Here is a 19,293-nt window from a genome sequence, read left to right on the forward strand (position 1 = left end):
ACCACTACCACGTTTCTTGTTATTTAAAGAGGATTGTGAAGTAATGAGGTGGGATGCGCTATCAAGGTGCCCACTGCTTTTGCATGACAGAGCTTATCCTGTGCTAAGCTGCAGTTAACAGAGGCAGCCAACAGATGCAGTGGTTTCCAGGCTCTAGTACCAGATCTTCCGAGAACAACTTCTGGGTGGAAGATTCCTGGGAAGTCTTTGAGGAACTTGAGGGTGCCTGTTGCTGCAGGGAAAGGACAGCTACAGGAGGCTGTGGCTTCTAGCAAGCTCTAGCAGCTGCCAACAAGCTCTGTCAGCTACTCCTGATCAAAAGCTGCATTGGGCTTTTCTTTCAGCTGTCTCCTGATTAGAGAGAGTCAAGCTCCCTTTCCGCAGGTACTAGGGAGAAGCCCGGTGCAGGGCCTAGAGCACTGCTCCCAGAGACAGCTGGCAGATGCAATGGTTTGCACAGCAATTCATGCAGAAGGGAGACAGAAACTCTGCTGAGGAGAGTGTGTGTGTTCTCAGGAGTGGTGGTAATGCACCACATGGTGCAGTTCCTAGCACATCAGGTACATCAGAGACCTCGAGTCAGATCTAGTTCCAGCTCCCTGCAGCTGAAGGTCTGGAGAACTGCTGGAAGCTGGGATGGGGAGACAGTGGTCTTGTCTGCAGGAGGTGTGCACTGTCAGAGGATCTGTATTACCAAGTAAAGGAGATGCAGGAAGATGTCAGCAAACTGTGGTGACATCACTAGAGCTGATGAGTAAGAGATCAATTTGATCTTCTCTGAGACCCTGCAGGTACAGGAGCCCGAACCCCCAACCATACCAAAGGAGGATCAGGAAGAATCAGCGCTTGTTGGGCTGGGAAATAGGGAGTCCTGTGATGGCAAAGGCTGGAAGCTTGTAACTTTTGGCACCAGGAGGAAGGTTTCTGCTCCACCTGCAGATCTGCAACTACAGGTTCAGTGCCATGGCATCAGATGAGGGCCTGGGAGCTCTTGAAGCACCCAATCCAGCCAAGCCCAAGTCCTGCAGCAGCACCAGAAGGAAGCAGCAACTAATAATATTGGGCGACTTCCTACTGCAGGGGATGGAGACCACCATCTGTGAACCTGACCTGCTGTGCAGGGAGGTTTGCTTCTCACCGAGGGCTTGGATTGGGACATTGTGGAGAGACTGCCAAGGGTCATCTGTTCCTCAGACTGCTACCTACTGCTGCTCTTCATTGTGGGCGCCAATGATACTGCAGGGGGACACGTGGAGCATAACAAGCATGACTACAGAGATTTTATTTTTACAACTGTGGCATGCTCCTTGAGGATCAATGCTTGAAAGAGACAGGATCCACCTGACCAAGTAGGGCAAGCATCTTTATCAACAGATTGGCCAATCTGGTCATGAGAGCTTTAAAATGATGGAGAGTGGAGTTGACCTATAATCAAGTGAGGAAGTGATGGGCCAATTTAGTAAACAAAGACTTAAGAGCGATGTTGACAGGAGAGACCCTAAAACCAACAAAACAAGGCTGAAGGGGTCCCACCCCAAGTGTATGCACACAAGTAAGGAAAAGCCCACAGGACAGCATGATGGAGGAAATCCTTACACCCTTTCTGGGAAATCAGTACACTTGGGTTCTGAAGTGCCAGTACATTAACACGCTTAGCATGAAGAATGAACAGGAGGAATGAGAGATCTGTGTGCAGCTGCTGCAGGGATACAACCTCACTGGAATCACAGGGGCACAGTGGTATAGCTCACACAAATGGAGTGCTGCAATCGATGCATACAGGGTCTTTAGGAAGGATAGGCCAGGATGGCAAGGACAGAGTGTTGTCCTTTATGTGAGAGAGCGGTGGGAATGCATGGAGCTCTGTCTGGGGATGAGTGATGAAACAGCTGAATGTTTATGGGTCAGGACTAGAGGGCATACCAATGTGGGCAATATTGCAGTGGGTGTCTCCTACAGACTGAATGATAAAGAAGAAGTAGATGAGGCCTTTTCTTTTTCAGGTAACTGGAAGAAGGTTCATGCCCACAGGCCCTGGTCCCCATGGGGGACTTTAACCACTCCAGTATGTGTTGGAGGGACATCACAGCAGGGCACAAGGAATCCAGGAGGTTTCTGGAGTGCATCAATGACAACTTTGTGACACAGGCAATTGAGGAATCAGTGAGGAGGGGCACTCCTGGCGGAGCTCACATTTTCAAACAAAGAAGAACTGGTCAGGGATGTGAAGGTTGGGATCAGCGCAGTGGCCATGAGGTAGTGACGTGATCTTGAGAGAACAAGGCAAATATCACAAAATACAAACTGGACTTCAGGATATCAGACTTGGGTCTCTTCAGAGACGTGCTTGGAAGAATCCCAGGGGCTACGGTCCTGAACAGAGGAGGAAACCAGGAGAGCTTGTCAAGGCTCACCTCCTCCAAGCTCAAGAACAGTTTAACCGTCCATCCTGATGTGCAGGTAGCCAAGCAAAGGCAGCAGGAAGCCTGCACGGATGAACAAGGAACTTCTGACTAAACTCAAGCAGGGTTTGTGACCCAGGTGAGGTGACCTGGGATAAATACAGAGACACTGTACAAGTGTGCAGGTATGCGGTTAGGAAGACTGAAGTCCATCTGGAGTTGAATCTGGAAAGGGATGTGAAGGGCAACAAGGTGGGCTTCTACAGCAGCAAGGGGAAGACTAGGGACCCACTGTTGAGTGGGGCAGGGGACTTGATGACAAAGGACATGGAAAAGATGGAGGTACTCAAAATACCTTCATCTCAGTCTTTACTGACAAGACTGGTCTTCAGGAGTCCCAGGTCTCTGAGATCAATGGGAAAGTCTGGAGCAGGTAAGACATACCCTTGATGCAGGAGGATCAGGTTGGGGAACATTTAAACAGACAGGACAGGTCCATGGGATGCACCCATGAGTGCTGAGGGAGCTGAATGATGTCATAGTGATGACACTCTGGATCATCTTTGAAAGACTGCTGTGATTGGGGAGGTTTCTGAGGACTGGAAGAAAGCAAATTTCACTCTTATTTTCATGAAGGGCAAGAAGAAGGATCTGGGAAAATAGTAAGTCAGTCAGCCTCACTTCAATCCCTGAGAAGATGATGAGGAAAATGATCTTGAAAACAGTTTCTGAACGTATTAAGAATGATAGGTGACTGTAAGTAGTCAGCATGGATTTAAGAAGGTAAGATTGTGCCTGACCAATCTGATAGCCTTGTATAGTGAGATAACTAACTTGGTGGATGAGAGGAGTGGATGTTGTTTATCTTGACTTTATCAAGGCTTCTTACACTGTCTCTTATAATGTCCTCATTGACAAATTCGTGAAGTATGGCCTAGATAAATGGACAGTGAGGCAGTTTGAAAACTGGCTGAACTGCCAGGCTCAAAGTGTTGTGATCAGTGGCACAAAGTGTAGCTGGAGGACAGTCACTAGTGGTGTACACCAGTGGTCAATACTGGGACCAGTACTCTTTAATATCTTCATTAACGATCTGGATGATGTGGCAGAGTGTACCCTCAGCAAGTTTGAAGATGATGCAAACCTGGGATGAGTGGCTGATGCACCAGAGGGTTCCTCTGCCATCCAGAGGGACCTCGACAGGCAGAAGAAGTGGGCAGAGAGTAACTTCTGAAGTTCAGCAAAGGGAAATGCAAATCCCTGTACCTTAGCAGGATTAACCCCATACATCACTACACAGTGGAGGCCAACTGACTGGAAAGCAGCCTTGCGGAAAAGGACGTGGAGGTCCTGGTGGACACCAAGTTAAACATGAGCTAGTAATGAGTCCTTGCAACAAAGGCAGCCAACAGCATCCTGGGCTGCATTTAGAAGAGTGTTTTCAGTAGGTTGAGGGAGGTCATCCTTCCCCTCTACTCAGCCCTGGTGAGGGGCTACATCTGGAGTGCTGGGTCCAGTTTTGGGCTCCGCGGTACAACAGAGACACGGACATACCAGCGCAAATTCAGTGAAGGACCACTAAGGTGATTAAGGGACTGGAGCATCTCTCATCTGAGGAGAGAGTGAGAGAGCTGGGACTGGTTAGCCAGGAGAAGAGAAGGCTCCGGGGGATCTTGTCAATGTGTATACGTGAAGAGGATGGGTAAGGAAGGTGGAGCCAGGCTCTTTTTAGTGGTATCCAGTGAAAAAGAGGCACAAACTGAAATACAAGGAATTCCATTTAATCACAAGAAAAGAAAATACTTTTTTACTATGCAGGTGGTCAAACACCAGAGCAGATTGCCAGACAGGTTGTTGAATCAATCACCCTTGGAGATACTCAAAACCCAACGGGAAGGGGCCCTGAGCAGTCTGCTGTAACTGACCTCCTTTGAGCAGGGGGGTTGGACTAGGGGATCTCTAGATGTCACTTCCCACCTCGACTATTCTGTATTTCTGTGGTAAACTAAGGAAAGACTTTCAGAGGAATCTCATTTGCAGTGTAGAGGAGTCAGGGACAGACAGCTCTAAGCCAGCTGTAGAAGAAGTGGAGTTGATGGTGACTATACTGATGAAGCTTTTAATTATTTTTCCCTTGATTTTAAATAAGTGTAATATTTTTCACTTCGGAAATATAGTTTGACCTATGTTTGGTGTCAAAGGCCTGTTCTTGTTCCTTAGATTTACATTTTTTCAAGGTATTATTTACATCTATTGCCGCATATTCCCTAAATTTATTTTTAATATTCCCTAAACCAATATTGCAAACCAAATAAAACTAATAAATCTAAGGAAAATGTTGATATAGGAAGCATTTAATGTAAACTCATTAAGTGAAGGGAAAGGGTGAAATTCTCCCTTTCACTTGAAAAACTACCATTCTTTTTGAGGCAAATCTCAGTCTGAAGCCACTGCACTTTTTTATTGTAGATTTTGTCACATCGATAGTGTCTTGGTATTGTGTTTGTACCTTTTAGGAGCAGAAGGAGGCAGAAGGTGAATGCTGTATGTCGGAAGCAATGGAAGGACACAGTGGGGTGGGACAGAAATTAACGTTCTTGAACTATCTGGTTTTTTGGTTTAACAGCTGCTTGTTAATGAATGGCACCATGGTGTTTGAGTTTCATTATGCATGTAGGAGCTTTGTAATGTTCTTCCAGAAAGAGTGGTCAAAACACTGTAATGGGTTGCCAAGAGATGTTGCAGAATCTTCATCCTTGGAGATACCGACAATACCCTGGGCAATGCTTGAACAAGACAGTGTAACTTCAGAGCTTGACCCTGCTTTGGGCACTGCGTTGGACCAGATAACCTCCAGGAGCCTTTCCAACCTGAGTTATTCTATAATTTTATGAAAAAGCTACATAAGCAAATGCATTTCCAGGCCTTAATAATTCCCTATAACTGTGTTAAACTGTAAACAGGAAAGCAAAGTAAATACCCACTTTTTGCATGTCGTAAAGGCAACTTAGCTCACCCCTCCAAGGCCCTATAGCCAGAGGCTTGTTGGAGCCAGTATTATGGTTTTGCTTTTTCCATATAAATGTATTTTTAGAATTAGGCACAAAGTTCAGGGACACTGAGACTGGAATGCTTATTCACACTTGTTTGGGTTTGAAGTGTGCTGCTATCTGAAAAACTTCTTATTTTGTTTTATAGTTGAAACAAATCTGTTGCAGTTATTAATGAAAAGTCAGAAAGTCTTCATACAAAAAAAATCACCATCCATGTCAACAGATGAAAGTAAAGAGAGCATGCTTTAATCAGGGTCCTCTAAGAGGAAGAAGGAAAATGCTGTGCTTTTGAGTGATTCTCGTTTTGTTGTGACGGACCTAGCTTTTGGCCACGCTTTTGGAATCGTGGGCTTTTTTACATTGCTGTAAAATATGTACAAGTTATTTGTCATAAATGAGAAACCGTTTCTGATAGGTATATATTTTTCCAAGGACTAAATCTCCAGTGTGTTGAAAAGCCTTTGTTTGAGGAAGGAGGACAGGCAGACTAGACCAGAGAGCAAAGAGTATGAAGCAAAGTCCCTCACCTACGTAGAATATAATTAGAGGACTTTTTGGAAAAGTTCTCTTAAAAGATTATAATTTTAACAGTGACCAGAACTAATTGTCTGTGCTGAATTGCTTTTTCTGAGTCTGGGGGGGAAATACTTCTTTTCTGTAGAAATTGCCGATGTGGACAAGCTCTTATGTTTAGTTGTCACAGTGCTGTGACAGGACCACCCAAACCCAAGAATGGCATTACGTCTCTTTCTTCATTCGCTGCTAGTGAGAGACAGGTTTCAAGGTAGGGAGTATGGGTTGGGTTAGCTATTTTTATTACTGAAAATAAAGATGTGGAGTTGATGATATGAATAAAGATATTCTTTGAGGAATAATAGCTGTGCCAGTTCATAGGAAAATGTTCCATTTTTTGCTTTATCTTTCTTTTGGTGCCTTTCAGACATATTTAGAAGAACAAACCCTGCTATTATATTTGGAAATTTTTCTGTAAGAAGAAAAAAAAAGGAAAACAATGTGGTGGTGATTGCTGCTTTTCTTTCAGTGCCCAGAAAATTTTTGGCTATTGCAGTGTTGGAGGAGAGTTTCTCCCTACCTTCTGTCACGCTTTGGAAGAGAACTCCTTCTTATCCTCTACAATAATTTCAATACTTGACCTTTAAAAAGGGGCTAGAAGTACATTGTCCAGGTCCCTCACTCTCTGCTGTCTGGCTTTTTGTTGTCCCTAGGAGCTGAGCTATGCCGACACATTTCAGTTGAGAGACCTCACAATCCTTCTTCCTCCATGCCACTTCCCTGTGGGACAGGAGTTGTCTCCCAGGCATGGCTTCCACTGGAGCTTTCAGTTCTCCTTAGGTTTAATCTCAAGACTCAACCCAAGAAAGGAGCAGAGCTGGGCTGTTGGGCTGAAATATAGTAGACCTCATTGAAGAGCTGGTTTGCACGTAGGAGCTGCCATCAGAGTTACTGACGGTCTTGCTGAGGAATGATCATGTGTTTGAGCATTAGTTCTTGCTCTGTGAGAAAAGATAATGTTGTATCCCTAACTACTGTTCTATATTACATAAAATTGATGGTTAAAATTCGTAACTTATATTGCTGTTTTCTTTTCATGACTTCTTTCCAGGTATCACTGCCCAGTGCCTAAAATTTTCTATGTCCAGTTAACTGTTGGCAACAGTGAGTTTTTTGGTGAAGGAAAGACTCGTCAAGCTGCTAGACATAATGCTGCAATGAAGGCCCTTCAAGCTCTCCAGAATGAACCTATTCCAGAAAAATTACCTCAGGTTTGTGTTTCAGAAAGCTGTTCCTAACCTTCACGTTAAGATACCAAATCAAACAATTTAATTTCTGTTTTTTCAATATTTAATTTTTAGTATTTTTTGCATATTAGCCTCAGTAATTAGAGAAGCAATACAAATTGTTAGTCTTATTTCTTTATAATAGCAAACCTGATGTGAAACTAGACTTAAATAACAAAAAAAAAAGTAGGCATTTTAAAGATGGGATTGTCAACAGTGATGAAGTAAAAAATTAAAAAAAAAAAAAAATATTTGAGGTTATACCAAAAGTGGACAAAATGTCCATTTAATCAGTAGCTTCATGGAGAATGAATTATTAATCTTGAATGTGTGTTGTGCCATGAATGTGATCTTTACAGTTGAAATGACTTGTCCTCGGTGTACCTAAGAACCTGACGGAGCTCACTGACGGCTACTGATCACCTATCTGATGATTTTAGGCTTTTAGCCACTTAGTACCTTTTTAAACAGCTAGTTTTGTCACTGCTGTGTTTGTAAGTGGTGTATATTGCTACTTGAAAATGAAAACATTGTGTTGTATTTTAAAAAATATTTAACAGAAAAATTATTCTCAGAATAATCTTTGCAAATTGAAAGGACAAATATAATAAAATTGCCCTGTCAAATAAACCAAAATAAATGAGTAAGGAGATGATCTTTTTATTTTGTACATTTTTTTCTGATGATGCCTGTTGAACCCCTGTGCACAGTACAAAACCTTACTAATAGTACCTTCAGTGTCTTGTGTGGTAGTTTTGAGCTGCTTTTTAAGAATGGAAATAATTTTCTGTATTAAAAAAAATCTTTGTTCTTTCTGCCTCACCCTGTGTCTATGTCCTTCTTTTGATTCAAAGAGAGTTTTACTCACCCTTTTGTTTTGCTATATTATTTTTCTGGATCAGGAAATTCTCTTCAAAATCACTTACTATAATTAATATTGATTTGTTTTTTAAACAGGAAAACTATTAAAAAAGAATAGATAAAGTCTTAGGAAGAATCCCTGTTTCCTTTCTCATTGTTAATTCCCTTCCTTTCTCCTTTGGTTTCCAGGCAAATGTATTGGTTGATAATGAATCCTTAGCACAAACCTGAGTGGGAATTTCATATTATTGAAATATTATATTATTTTTAGCTCAGCATATTCTTAGTTTTTGAAAATCATATGTTTAATATTATATTTTATCAAAAGAATCTTTGAATTCAAGATATCCATTAACCAGAATGGAGATTAAACCACTAAGTGCATAGGATAATAAGTAGTAGATGGAAGTAAATCATATATATGTAACATGGATATGTACCTGGTTTATATACCGAGTTTTCATAGCCCATGTACATATGTAATTTACCTACCAAAAGTAATAAAATCTTTAATTAACATTCTTGCTTAATTGGCTCTATTTAGCGTGTATTTACATCAGCGTCTGTTAGGATGTGCAGGCTTTTAGAAGATGTAGTCATGGCAAATTGAGTTTCCTAAATTCTTGTAGCATGCTGTAGTGTTGTCTTTCTCATGAGCTAATGAAGTAACTTCATTCTTCTCTTCACGACCATAAGTTATATATGTAAACTGAATCAAATCCACAGTTAGCTATGAGAATAATAGGGAAGACTTCTCAGGAGACGATACTGTAGATTAGCTGAGACATTCATATAGTACTCAGAAGACCTGTGGGAGCACTGTGAGTTTCTGGTGCAACAGTTGAAGACCACTTGGGATACTGTAGGATCTCAAGAGCAGGTGTCTGTGAACAGGAGACTGCATCGAGTCCTCAGTCAGGAAAATCTCTGTGGCTTGGTCATGCTGAGCGTAAAGGGAGCTGGTTGCGGGCTAGTCATGAAGACACATCTCTGTCACTTCATGGGTTAGAGTTGTGGGTGGCTGGAGAAGGCTGGAGGTGACACTATGCCTAAGCCATGATGGAGTACAAAGAGCTGCATCGTGTGGAGCTAAGTCTAGCTCTCCAGAGAACTGGAGGTTGGTTGAAGTAGAATTTAAGGGCTTCATGGTGCCAAGGTTCAGGCTCCTCCCTGCTGCTGGTCATGTGAAGTGAACGCAGGGCTGCTATGCAGTGGTGGGATGTGTCCTTACCATAGGACATGGTCCAGCTCAGTAAAACTCTGCTTTCTTCAGCAGAACTGACCTGCTTGGGTCCACCATGGAAGACGATTGATTCACCATTCCTCAGATGTCATGCGTGCATCGGAGCCAGTACGCATTAGAGTCTGGCTGGCCTCAATTACATGACTGATTGAGCTTCTTTCTCCCCCAGTCACTGCCACTGTGCTTCCAATGAGAGCAAGGAGGGGAGTGAGGACAGAGGTGCTGGTACCGATATAGCCCTGCATCCCATTAGTGACTCAGTGAAATTCACTGGAATGAGATCCATGGAATATAGTGCAGTAAATACATGCCTTTACCTTTTGGCCTTCATGACCGTGTTTGCTTAATGCAGGCTTCTGTATATTCTTCTTTCATTCAAGAGAACCTTTTTTTCCCTTTTTTTTTAAACTTAGTTAAGGATACATTTTTTTTATCCAAATTAAACCATTGAAGAGGAATATTGCCATCTTAATACTTCATTGCACAAATGTGTAGAAGAGCATAAGGTGACCAGAAACAAGAAGCAATCAGCAAACAGGGCAGGGTTGCAGGTGCATGTAAACCCGGTTTCATAAAAGAGCTATTGTGTGTCTGCCAAAGCACCTCTGCTGTCTCATAGATGTGAGGCTAAGAAAGGCCTTACAATTAAAGTGTCAGTTGTGGAATGAGGATCAAATTTAAATCCAAAGTACTTGAGACACTCCTGAACATATTTTGTCTTCCTTAGGGAAGTCATATGACTAAGGCTTGAAACTTTATTGCTCCGTACTAAGGTCTAAGCCTTAAAGTCTATGATCCTCCCTAGTCTCCACTCATGGTTAGGCTCTCTACTGTGTGTGGTGGAAAATATGCAAGGATTGAAATTGTAAGGGCACAAGGGACAATCAGGGATTTTCTGGACCAATGTGTTTGTATTAATAATGAAATTTTAAACAGTAATTTCTACATTAGACTACATATCTGGTTAAGCTAGAGTATAGCTAGAAAACCTAAAAATTCTTAACTTAAAGGCTTAGTGACAGTCCAGTGAGCTTTGTATTATTTTATGTAAATTATGCCAGTGATTGATTATTCCCCATTTAAAAGATAATTGCAAGGTATTTCTTCTAAATTCGCTTAGCTTCATTTTCTGTCTAATTGGTATTTTCTTATCTTTGCTAAATGTAACAAGCACATGTCAAAAATCTCTCCCCCATATACATTTACAGATTATGCTTAAGTAATTGTGAATCTTTTTATAGGACTGATTGTTTCCATAGTGTCTCAGTGTAAAGTTGTTATTTCTAATCAGTAGTTCATCCTTGTGGATTTTTTTGTCAGCTTTTCAGATTATCAGTGTCCTTTATAAAACACAAACTTAATTGAATACAATACTGAGTAAGATTCTCACTAAGGTTTTTACAGAATAGTCGTACCCCACTCTTTATTTTTATATTCTTTATATCTATATATTATATTCAAAATATAATCTACTTTTAAATATTGTCCTTTTAACTCTGTTCAGTTGATCTTTCTCAGTGAACCGAAGTCCTTCACTGAATCAATGCTTTGACTGTCCTATAAATAATGACCTACATTCTTGATTTCAGTCGTACTTTTCATTATATGACATGAGCTAGAGTTCCTACATAATTTCATTCTAACTACCCTTATTACTGCTTTGCACTGCACCCTTTATTTTCAGGAGATTCTATAAACTTCATAAATTTTTGTTTTGTATTTAGCTCTAGATCAATGTCAGGGATGTAAATTGCTTCTTCAGACTCAAAATTTTGCAACCATTTAATGAGACAAAAAGTGCTTCACATTTGTGTGCTGTAGCTGACTGCTGCATTTTTGTTTCTGTGTTATCTCAAAGATTAATATATTAAGAATTAACAAATGGTAGAGAAAAGATTGATAAATGTCATTGTTAATGTGAAGAACGTAATGCTTTTTTAATGTTATTTTATAACTTTGGTATCTGGATTTTTTAGCTATGCTGGTGGCTGAAGATTTAGATCAGACTTTGTTATGTAAGATGGGAGCTCTGTGGGAATCCACCTAATTCAGCCCAAGTTTCTTTGATGTTTACCTCCACTAATAAAAAATTAGGAGCCTGGCCAAGGTTACATAGCTGTTGAGAGATCCCAGTTTGAAACATTCAGGGCTTTGCAGTTTGAAAGTAGCTGAAAGTGAAACCTCTGAGAACTAAGGAAGATGTGGCCTGGGGGACAAACACCAAAAGGTAGCGGTTGTGGAAGGCAGTAACTCTTTGACTGATCCCCATGCTGGTGGTTGTCTGAGAAAAATAAGACTTACCTAAAGTGCAAAGCAAAGCTGAATTTTAGGCAGGATAATGTTTGCATGTGCCTTTTGTTGTTTTATCTCTTAGCCTCTCTGTTTGTTATGTTCCTATGGATAAATAAATAATGTTCTGTGTTGAGCAAGCTGTTCTCTGTCACTACCTTTTCACACTGGTCATAACTCCCAGAGGGAAGTCGATGGAGGGGCCATTAACCAGCTGGACCTGCTGAGGACACCTGTAACCTGGTGACCCAGTCAAAGTGTGGGGGTGATTCACTGAATTTCTTCTGAGAAAAGTACAGTCTTCTGTACTTTTTCAAGAAGTTCTTCTTCTTCCTTGCTTGGAAGGGGTACCCACAGAGAGACTGAGAAACAGCTCAAAGGATCTGTTTGATCCTCATGTTCGATACAAGAAGTGTGTATTCAGATGATTATTATCCATGTCATTAATAAGTCTAAAATCCATAGAAGTTATTTTGCCATCTATCATTAATTTATAAATTAATGTATATGTGTTCCTTTAATATGAAGCATAAATGCATTATATATGGCTTCATGGTCAGCGGGTGTCTGATAATGGGGTGCTGAGATGGATGTACAAACACTGATTTACAGCATGACAGGAGAAAAAAGTCTTTGAGAAATCGGGGGAGAAGCATATTATATTTTTTCATCTTCTAAAAATTGTAATATGATTATGTATTCTTCATTTTCAGAATGGAGAAACAGGAAAAGAATCAGAAGAAGATAAAGATGCAAACAAGTCTGAGATCAGTGTAGTGTTTGAAATTGCTTTGAAGCGCAATATACCTGTCAGTTTTGAGGTATGTGTTACCTATCTGTTTGCTAAGAAAGTATTAAAAAAAAGTGCCACTAAAACTCAACACAGTTACTAATATTAATACATTATGAATATGACATTTAAATTCATGCAAATTATAAACAAAAAAAATTGGTAGTGTATCAGAGTCTAAGACACTGAATTTTTGCTATTAAACTAGATGCTCTTTCAGAAGTATGAGAGACCTAATATTTGTTTGCAAACAAGTGGATGGCGGAAAGACAGTTCAAGCATCTTCTGTATAGCGCTATGGGATTAGAATCAGCAGCCACACTCCATCTGATTTGCAATAAACTTCGAAACAGTCAGCCAGATTCTTTGCTTTAACTGCAGGCATTCATGAACTACAAAATCTGATGTGCTGTTTTCAGAAAGTCATGAGTATCTTCCACGCTGTTTGACTCCTTACCTATCTCTACTTAAGCTTTCATGATTTTTTTTTTCTCATTTCATATGATATTATCTATGAACCTGCTTCTGACACCTTTGTTTACCTTAAGTAATAAAGAATATTTGGAATAGCTCCAATGCTATCAATGAACTAACTACAGGAGAATGAGTGATAGTAACAGGAAAATTTTTCCGATGAGAAAGTTCTTACACAAACTGGTTGTAAAAATCTAACATTGTTGTGGTAGGAACCACCAGACTTTCAAGCTGGCTTTTTTTTTTTTTCTTTTTTTTTTTTTTTAAATGCAGAAAATGCTAATGTAAGTAGGTCTTTAAAGTTTTATTTTTTTGCTTTTTGTTTTACATTTAAACTGAGTATATATGAAGGATGTGGGTAGTGCCTATACTGGTGATGGCCATTTTCTCCAGTGCTTTTTCCTTTTGAAGCATAGGCACATATTTACATGCCAAAAAAATAAATTATGCTGTGGCATGCCTTAGAGTGTGCTGTATGCAGTTTACTCACGTGTTTGGCCCATATCCATGAATTGGCCAATGTTAAATGAGCTATTTGGATGTTCTTAGAAATCTGAGCAATCTCTCAGAAGGTAGGTAAGAGAGCCAAAGACAAAGAATATTGTCTTTGACTAAGGAATCCCTCAGTATAACAAACATGTATGTGCTTCATCTATATGGTCTATGTAATATGGACTAATTAGAAAGTTAAGAGAATGTAAAATCTTGAGGATAAAACTGGGGTGTCTGGGGGTATTGGCATATCAATTTGCAACTACATGGAAAGAACATAACTCTTATATAAGACCAGACATAATGGAAACACATGCCTGTGTTTCAAAAAGGAAGCTCATTATTAATGTTTCAGTTTTCACATGTCATTTTCTACCTTAAGTATTTAAAAGTATTTGGAATAGTTCCATACAAATCGATACACTAAAATACAAGGACATGAATGGTCATGGGTCACAGAATAGCTTGGAGGTTGGAAAGAAAAGAGGGATAGTGCTTTGAATGTCTTCTTAATTTCATTCCTGTGTTTCAGCTTATTTAAGGGAGAGCATTTAGTAAGGAGAGAATGGAAGCAGAGATACTTAGTACAGGAAAAGTGTAATGTGTCACTTGCCAAAGAATGTTAACAACATTGAAAAAAGACAGTTTCTTGCTCTCCTGACAGGTTTTGTGTTATTTCCTGCCTTTAAATCTAAGTAAAGGTGACATTCTTAAATAGAGTTTTGATTGAACTTAGTACTGGCTTATATTTCAATAAAACTGCTAAGCAATTATGGGTAATCCCCAGGATCTGATGTTTCTAATAAGATTTTATTTACAAATGATTTTGTGTTATTCCAGGCAGGCATCAAAGCTTTCTCTAGCTTTTTTTTTTTTTTTTTTTTTGTGCAATAGCTATAAAATGATCTGCCTTGTCTTCATCTGACGAAGCTTTAGCCAATGTTCCAACAGTGCTGTGTTATGCAACTAAGTAATGGTGATAAAGATATGTAAAGTTCTATGTAAACATGTCCTCGGAATTGCACAAGGGGTGGAAAATACGGAGAGCGTGCAGAATCCTGTGGGTTTCTTCTGTCTATCCTGCTTTGTGTAATATGGCTAGTTTTAATTGCCTAGGAACTTCAGAACGAGTTATAAGGAATTACTATCGATTAAATTATTAACTAAAATAAAAGCATTCAGTTCTAACAAAGAACAAGCTTTACTCCATACTTCTCACTGGTGCATCATTAACTAGCCTTTATTCATCAACTTTTAAGTCAAAATGCAACTCCTCTAAGGTATTCGTGGGACTCTCAAGGAACAATTTTTAAGGAGGGATACAAAACCAATTGCTGCAGGAATTGTTAGAATAGCTGTAAAATGGTCATTTTGCTTCTTATTCCCTCCTTTGCAGTAGGCTAAAATCTTACTTTTTTTTGTTCTCTTGAAACATATATGTTTTTTATTTCCGACTTTCATTTTTGGCAGTAAGGAGTTGGGTGAGCCTAGAAGATGTAACTGAGGTCAACAGCTTCAGGTATTAGAACATGTTGAGGTGTTTCAGATTGTCATTTTATTTTCAGCATTTTTCTCTGGATTGGAGTGTTCTTTCTTTATGGTAGCAAATGCAATAATATTCTCAATACAACAGGCAAATTTTCTGCCCCTCCATCCCCTTCTAGCATTCTGCTGGGAAAAAGAGTTGCAGTTTCTTGTGTCCCAGTCTTATCACAGTGAGGCAGAGATTCTGTATTTTGAACCAGGAACAGACCAGATTGCTGACTCTGGGAGACTGAGCAAGTTCTCAGCGGGAAGTTTCACACCCGTCTAGCTCCTGCTCTCCTGGGGATTAAGGCTTTCAGATTGGATGGGTGACATACTGAGTAGCTCTCACTTGGGTTTTGCGTGATGGTCACCCTTCCTCACTCCAGTTTTAATAAAACATCCAGACTTTTTTTTTTTTTTTTTTTTTTTTTTAACTGGGAAAATCTGGTATGTCTGCCCACACAAGCACACGGAAATATATTGATGTTTTAACATTTCTAAATAATCGTGGATGTAGGTGACATGTTTTTCTTGACCTGCTTTTTGTCTCCTCTATTATTTTTTATGTCCATTTAATCTTGTCATAATCTTTTGAATTTTCTACCTGGAGTCTCATTAATAATTGAAGCAGCTTTGCTCTTTCATTGTAATCGTACTGCTGTTTTTCATTTGTCAGCATGATTCATTAAGTTGAGCCAAATTCACTCTAGATGTAACTTGACCTTAGATGTGTTTTGGCCCCATGTGTTTTCTCTTGCTGGAGTTATTCTTTAAATCAGTGGAACAGAAAAAGAAAAGTGTATTGAACTGTCATCGTTAATCAAATTCTCAGCTTTAAATTAGCCATGATTTGGTCCATGGGTTGTATCTTTCAACTGAGGAAATAGTTTAATGTACTAATGCATATAGTGTTCTTGGATAGCAAAGACTGAATTTCTTTTTAGTGTTTTCTGGCCCTAGGCTTATAGCACAACTGTTTGAAATCATGTGGAGTAAAAAGATCTAAAATCTAGGGTTAACCAAAAATGTTGTTAGGTAAATATTTTTTTTGCTAAATTACCAAAATTGGATGTTTAGCTTGATTTGGAACCCATGTGAATCCTATGGGGTTCATTCCATTGACAACACAGACTTTTTTTCATTTGCACACTAACAAAGAAACAGTTTTGAATGTTTTCCAGGCAATTCTTTACCTTGTGTCACATACTTAAAAGTTTAAAAGATAAAAAACACACCGGAATACATTAGTTTTATATTAGGAAATATATTTTCATGTATATGAAAACATAATCTGGTTTTGTATTAACATTCTTTTTCATATATATATATATGTGTGTGTGTGTGCATTTATATATATATGAGAAAACTTATATAAAACTCATATTTTAGGAACTCAGCAATTATATTTCTTAAGCAAGTTATTTTGTCCTTTTTCATCTGGTCAGTATAGACATTCTTGTATATTTTATTAATACATTATATTGCATGTAAATAGAAACACCTATATAATGGTATTAGTAAGACCACATAAAAATTAAGGACCTTAGTAAGGTTAATTTAGCCATGTTTTACAGCCAATGTGTTGTAATACTTGGATAGCAATGTACAGGGATAGATTAAGATACACCTTTAAAACAGAGTGGGAAACACTGCAGTGCGATGAAGGTGTTCAGCACTGATATGAAGCCCAACTGTGCCTGAGAGCCGGAGATCCTGGTGCTGGGCTCATCCCAGCCGTGGTGCAGGCAGTGCAGCTTCCCATGGCTCAGCGTGGGTCAATGCCTCGAAAGCACTGCTGCCTTCTCACCCGGTGAAGCACTAGTGGGCAACTTTCAAGTGAGGCAATCTTGAAAACGCTTCTGAAATTATTACCTGGAATCTTAGAGTGGGAACACTCCTGGTCTACAACAGAACAATCCCAAGCTGGCGCAGATGTCGTCTTATTCTGGGAAAATGCGGACAAAGATGTCTGTTAATTTTCATTTTGTGTCTTTTTATTGATATATGCTGTGATAATTGTATTTGCTGGGTGAAGTTGCCACAAAAGAGAGCTTAAAAAAGAAATACAAGCCTAAGGAGACCTCATTACAGTGTAACAGCAAAACTAAATAATGCAAGGGACATGACCTTGATAAAAAGAACTTTAATATAAAACATGTTGTAATAATATTAAGGTTGAAGGTTTCAGCCCATTAAAAATATAGCTATTACACCAAGAAGTCCCTAGCACCTTTACCTCAATTCCCTTGCACTCAGGCGTTATACTTCTTCAACAAATGGTTTGATATAATTGCACCTACTGAAAAAATATGTATTTGTATTGATTTTGAAGATAATACAAGGAGGTGCCTGTCAGATGCTCTAATGTCTCCTTATACACATTACATGTAACAAAGATTAAATTAGGTAGCTGCTTCCGCCCATCAAACAAAATAACTGAACCTTTTCCCAAATGAGGTCTCTAATTCCTCATAGACATTATCCAGACCAGTAAACGGTGTATACAGGAAGAGATGGCTATCTTAGCACTTGCAGTGCTGGGAGTTGTTGGTGAATGCATCCCAACAGTATAGCCTCCTACAAGGAGATGTGTGTGTGGAAAAATGAAGACAGAAAAATAACTAAAGGAAGGTACAGCATTCAGAACTTTATTTTTTTCCATATTATTGTAACTTTTAATAGTGGAGAGGTACTTCAAATGGGTTTTCTCATTGTCATCCTGAATATGTTTGGAAGGGAATGAATAAATGAAACTTTTCAGAACTGATTGGCTTTTGTGTGAGTTATGGTGGCCCTTTTGATAATTCCTTTTGGTACTGTTGGGAGGGACAGCTGAGAGTCGTGGAGGCAAGACTGTGGTAGCCTTTCAAATGTATGGGGTATCGCCCTGAGTTGTGTACTCTGGCAAGGTAAGAGTTGAGAGCAGGCATGCTGCCTGCAGCTAGGACAGCATAAAAATATGGACCTTTAAGACTGGAGTTTGGGACCATATGTGAACATCCTATGTTTTAATGATAATAGAAAAAAATTATGAACGGGTTGAAGCGATGCCATATAAATATAGCTTTGAATATGTTTTATGTAAAGTAATAGCCAAAGCCTGGTAGACCTTCATGAATTGAATTTCTTTAGTGCATGAAGCACCTCGCAAGGAAAAAAACAGCAGCCTTGGTTTAAATATGCATTATTGTTGTGTATTGTGTTATTGTATAAATCTTTTTGAAAATATAGGTCTACTGTATTTTCTGTGAAACACTGAATATGATGGTTAGGTTTGCTTTTTCTAGTTAGCCTTAATTTTCTGTCCTCAAACCCAGAACTGTCATTAATACTTGTCCAAATTTTATGAAAACCCATCTGATGCTTTCAATTAGCAGGAAAACTGCATTAGTAGTAAGTACATTGCAGAGATCCAAACATTAAGTTATATTCTTGTAGGGTGATTTGACTCAATGTTACTTTTGCTTAAAAGGTGATAAAAGAGAGTGGACCTCCTCACATGAAGAGCTTTGTTACACGAGTTACAGTAGGAGAATTCACTGCAGAAGGAGAAGGCAACAGTAAGAAACTCTCAAAGAAACGTGCTGCAATGGCTGTCCTACAAGAACTTAAGAAACTTCCTCCTCTTCCTGTGATTGAAAAACCAAAACTTTACTTTAAAAAACGTCCAAAAACAATATTGAAGGTACGTGTCCGCCTTTGACAGAATTAAGAATGTTTGCTCAGAAAGTAACGGAGTTACTCAGATTTTAAATCAGCAAAGGCTTATTTGTCATTTTCTGTTGATACTGTTACTGGTTTGCCTGTGCTAATATGCCTGTACTTTTTTAAATTCTGAGAACGCTGTGAAATTCTCAAACATAATGGCTTGTAAGGTCCTCGGCTTAAGAACCAAGCTCACATCACTGAAGTTTTCAGGGGTTTGGTTCAATTCTAATGGAGGATCAAAACCTCAAGCAGCTCTGTACAGCCATGTAAATTTTTAGCATCATCTCCTCTGAGAGGCCCTGCTAGCATATATGGTGGTTCTCTCCCTGGTCTTTTCCCCCCTCCTCAGCTTGGAGAAGGGGAGAGATATATGAAATAGTAGATATATGGGGAAATGGTGCACAGTCCATCTTCCTCCCCTCGTGGAGCTAGATTCGAGAGTTTTGCGGCCTCAGCTTCAATTTGTTTTGATTTTTGAAAGATTTGAAAGAAGGCCAAGAGTATGTTGGCATCTCAGCCTAGTGTGTCACTTGTCAAGCGCCAAAGGACAATACTTTTTTTGTTTCATGTGCCTGTGTTTGATAATGCTCTTTAGCTCTCAAATACAGATAGAAAATTGACTGGAGACTTGGAGGACTGGTGGACTTTGAACCAT

At 39.4% G+C, this 19,293-nt stretch overlaps 1 protein-coding gene across 4 annotated transcripts in view; it reads left to right on the forward strand.

Moving 5' to 3' along the window:
* STAU2 (staufen double-stranded RNA binding protein 2) overlaps window positions 1-19,293 on the forward strand; it is a 175,353-nt gene that overhangs the window by 49,245 nt on the left and 106,815 nt on the right. For all 4 annotated transcript variants that reach the window (XM_082308942.1, XM_082308944.1, XM_082308945.1 and 1 more), the window contains exons 6-8: window positions 7,080-7,239; window positions 12,361-12,468; window positions 18,403-18,615. In XM_082308942.1, coding sequence (XP_082165068.1) covers window positions 7,080-7,239; window positions 12,361-12,468; window positions 18,403-18,615 — 481 coding nt within the window. The remainder of the gene's footprint in view (window positions 1-7,079; window positions 7,240-12,360; window positions 12,469-18,402; window positions 18,616-19,293) is intronic.

This window comes from Platalea leucorodia (assembly GCF_965183815.1).
Source record: "Platalea leucorodia genome assembly, chromosome: 1".
Taxonomy (NCBI): Eukaryota; Metazoa; Chordata; class Aves; order Pelecaniformes; family Threskiornithidae; genus Platalea; species Platalea leucorodia.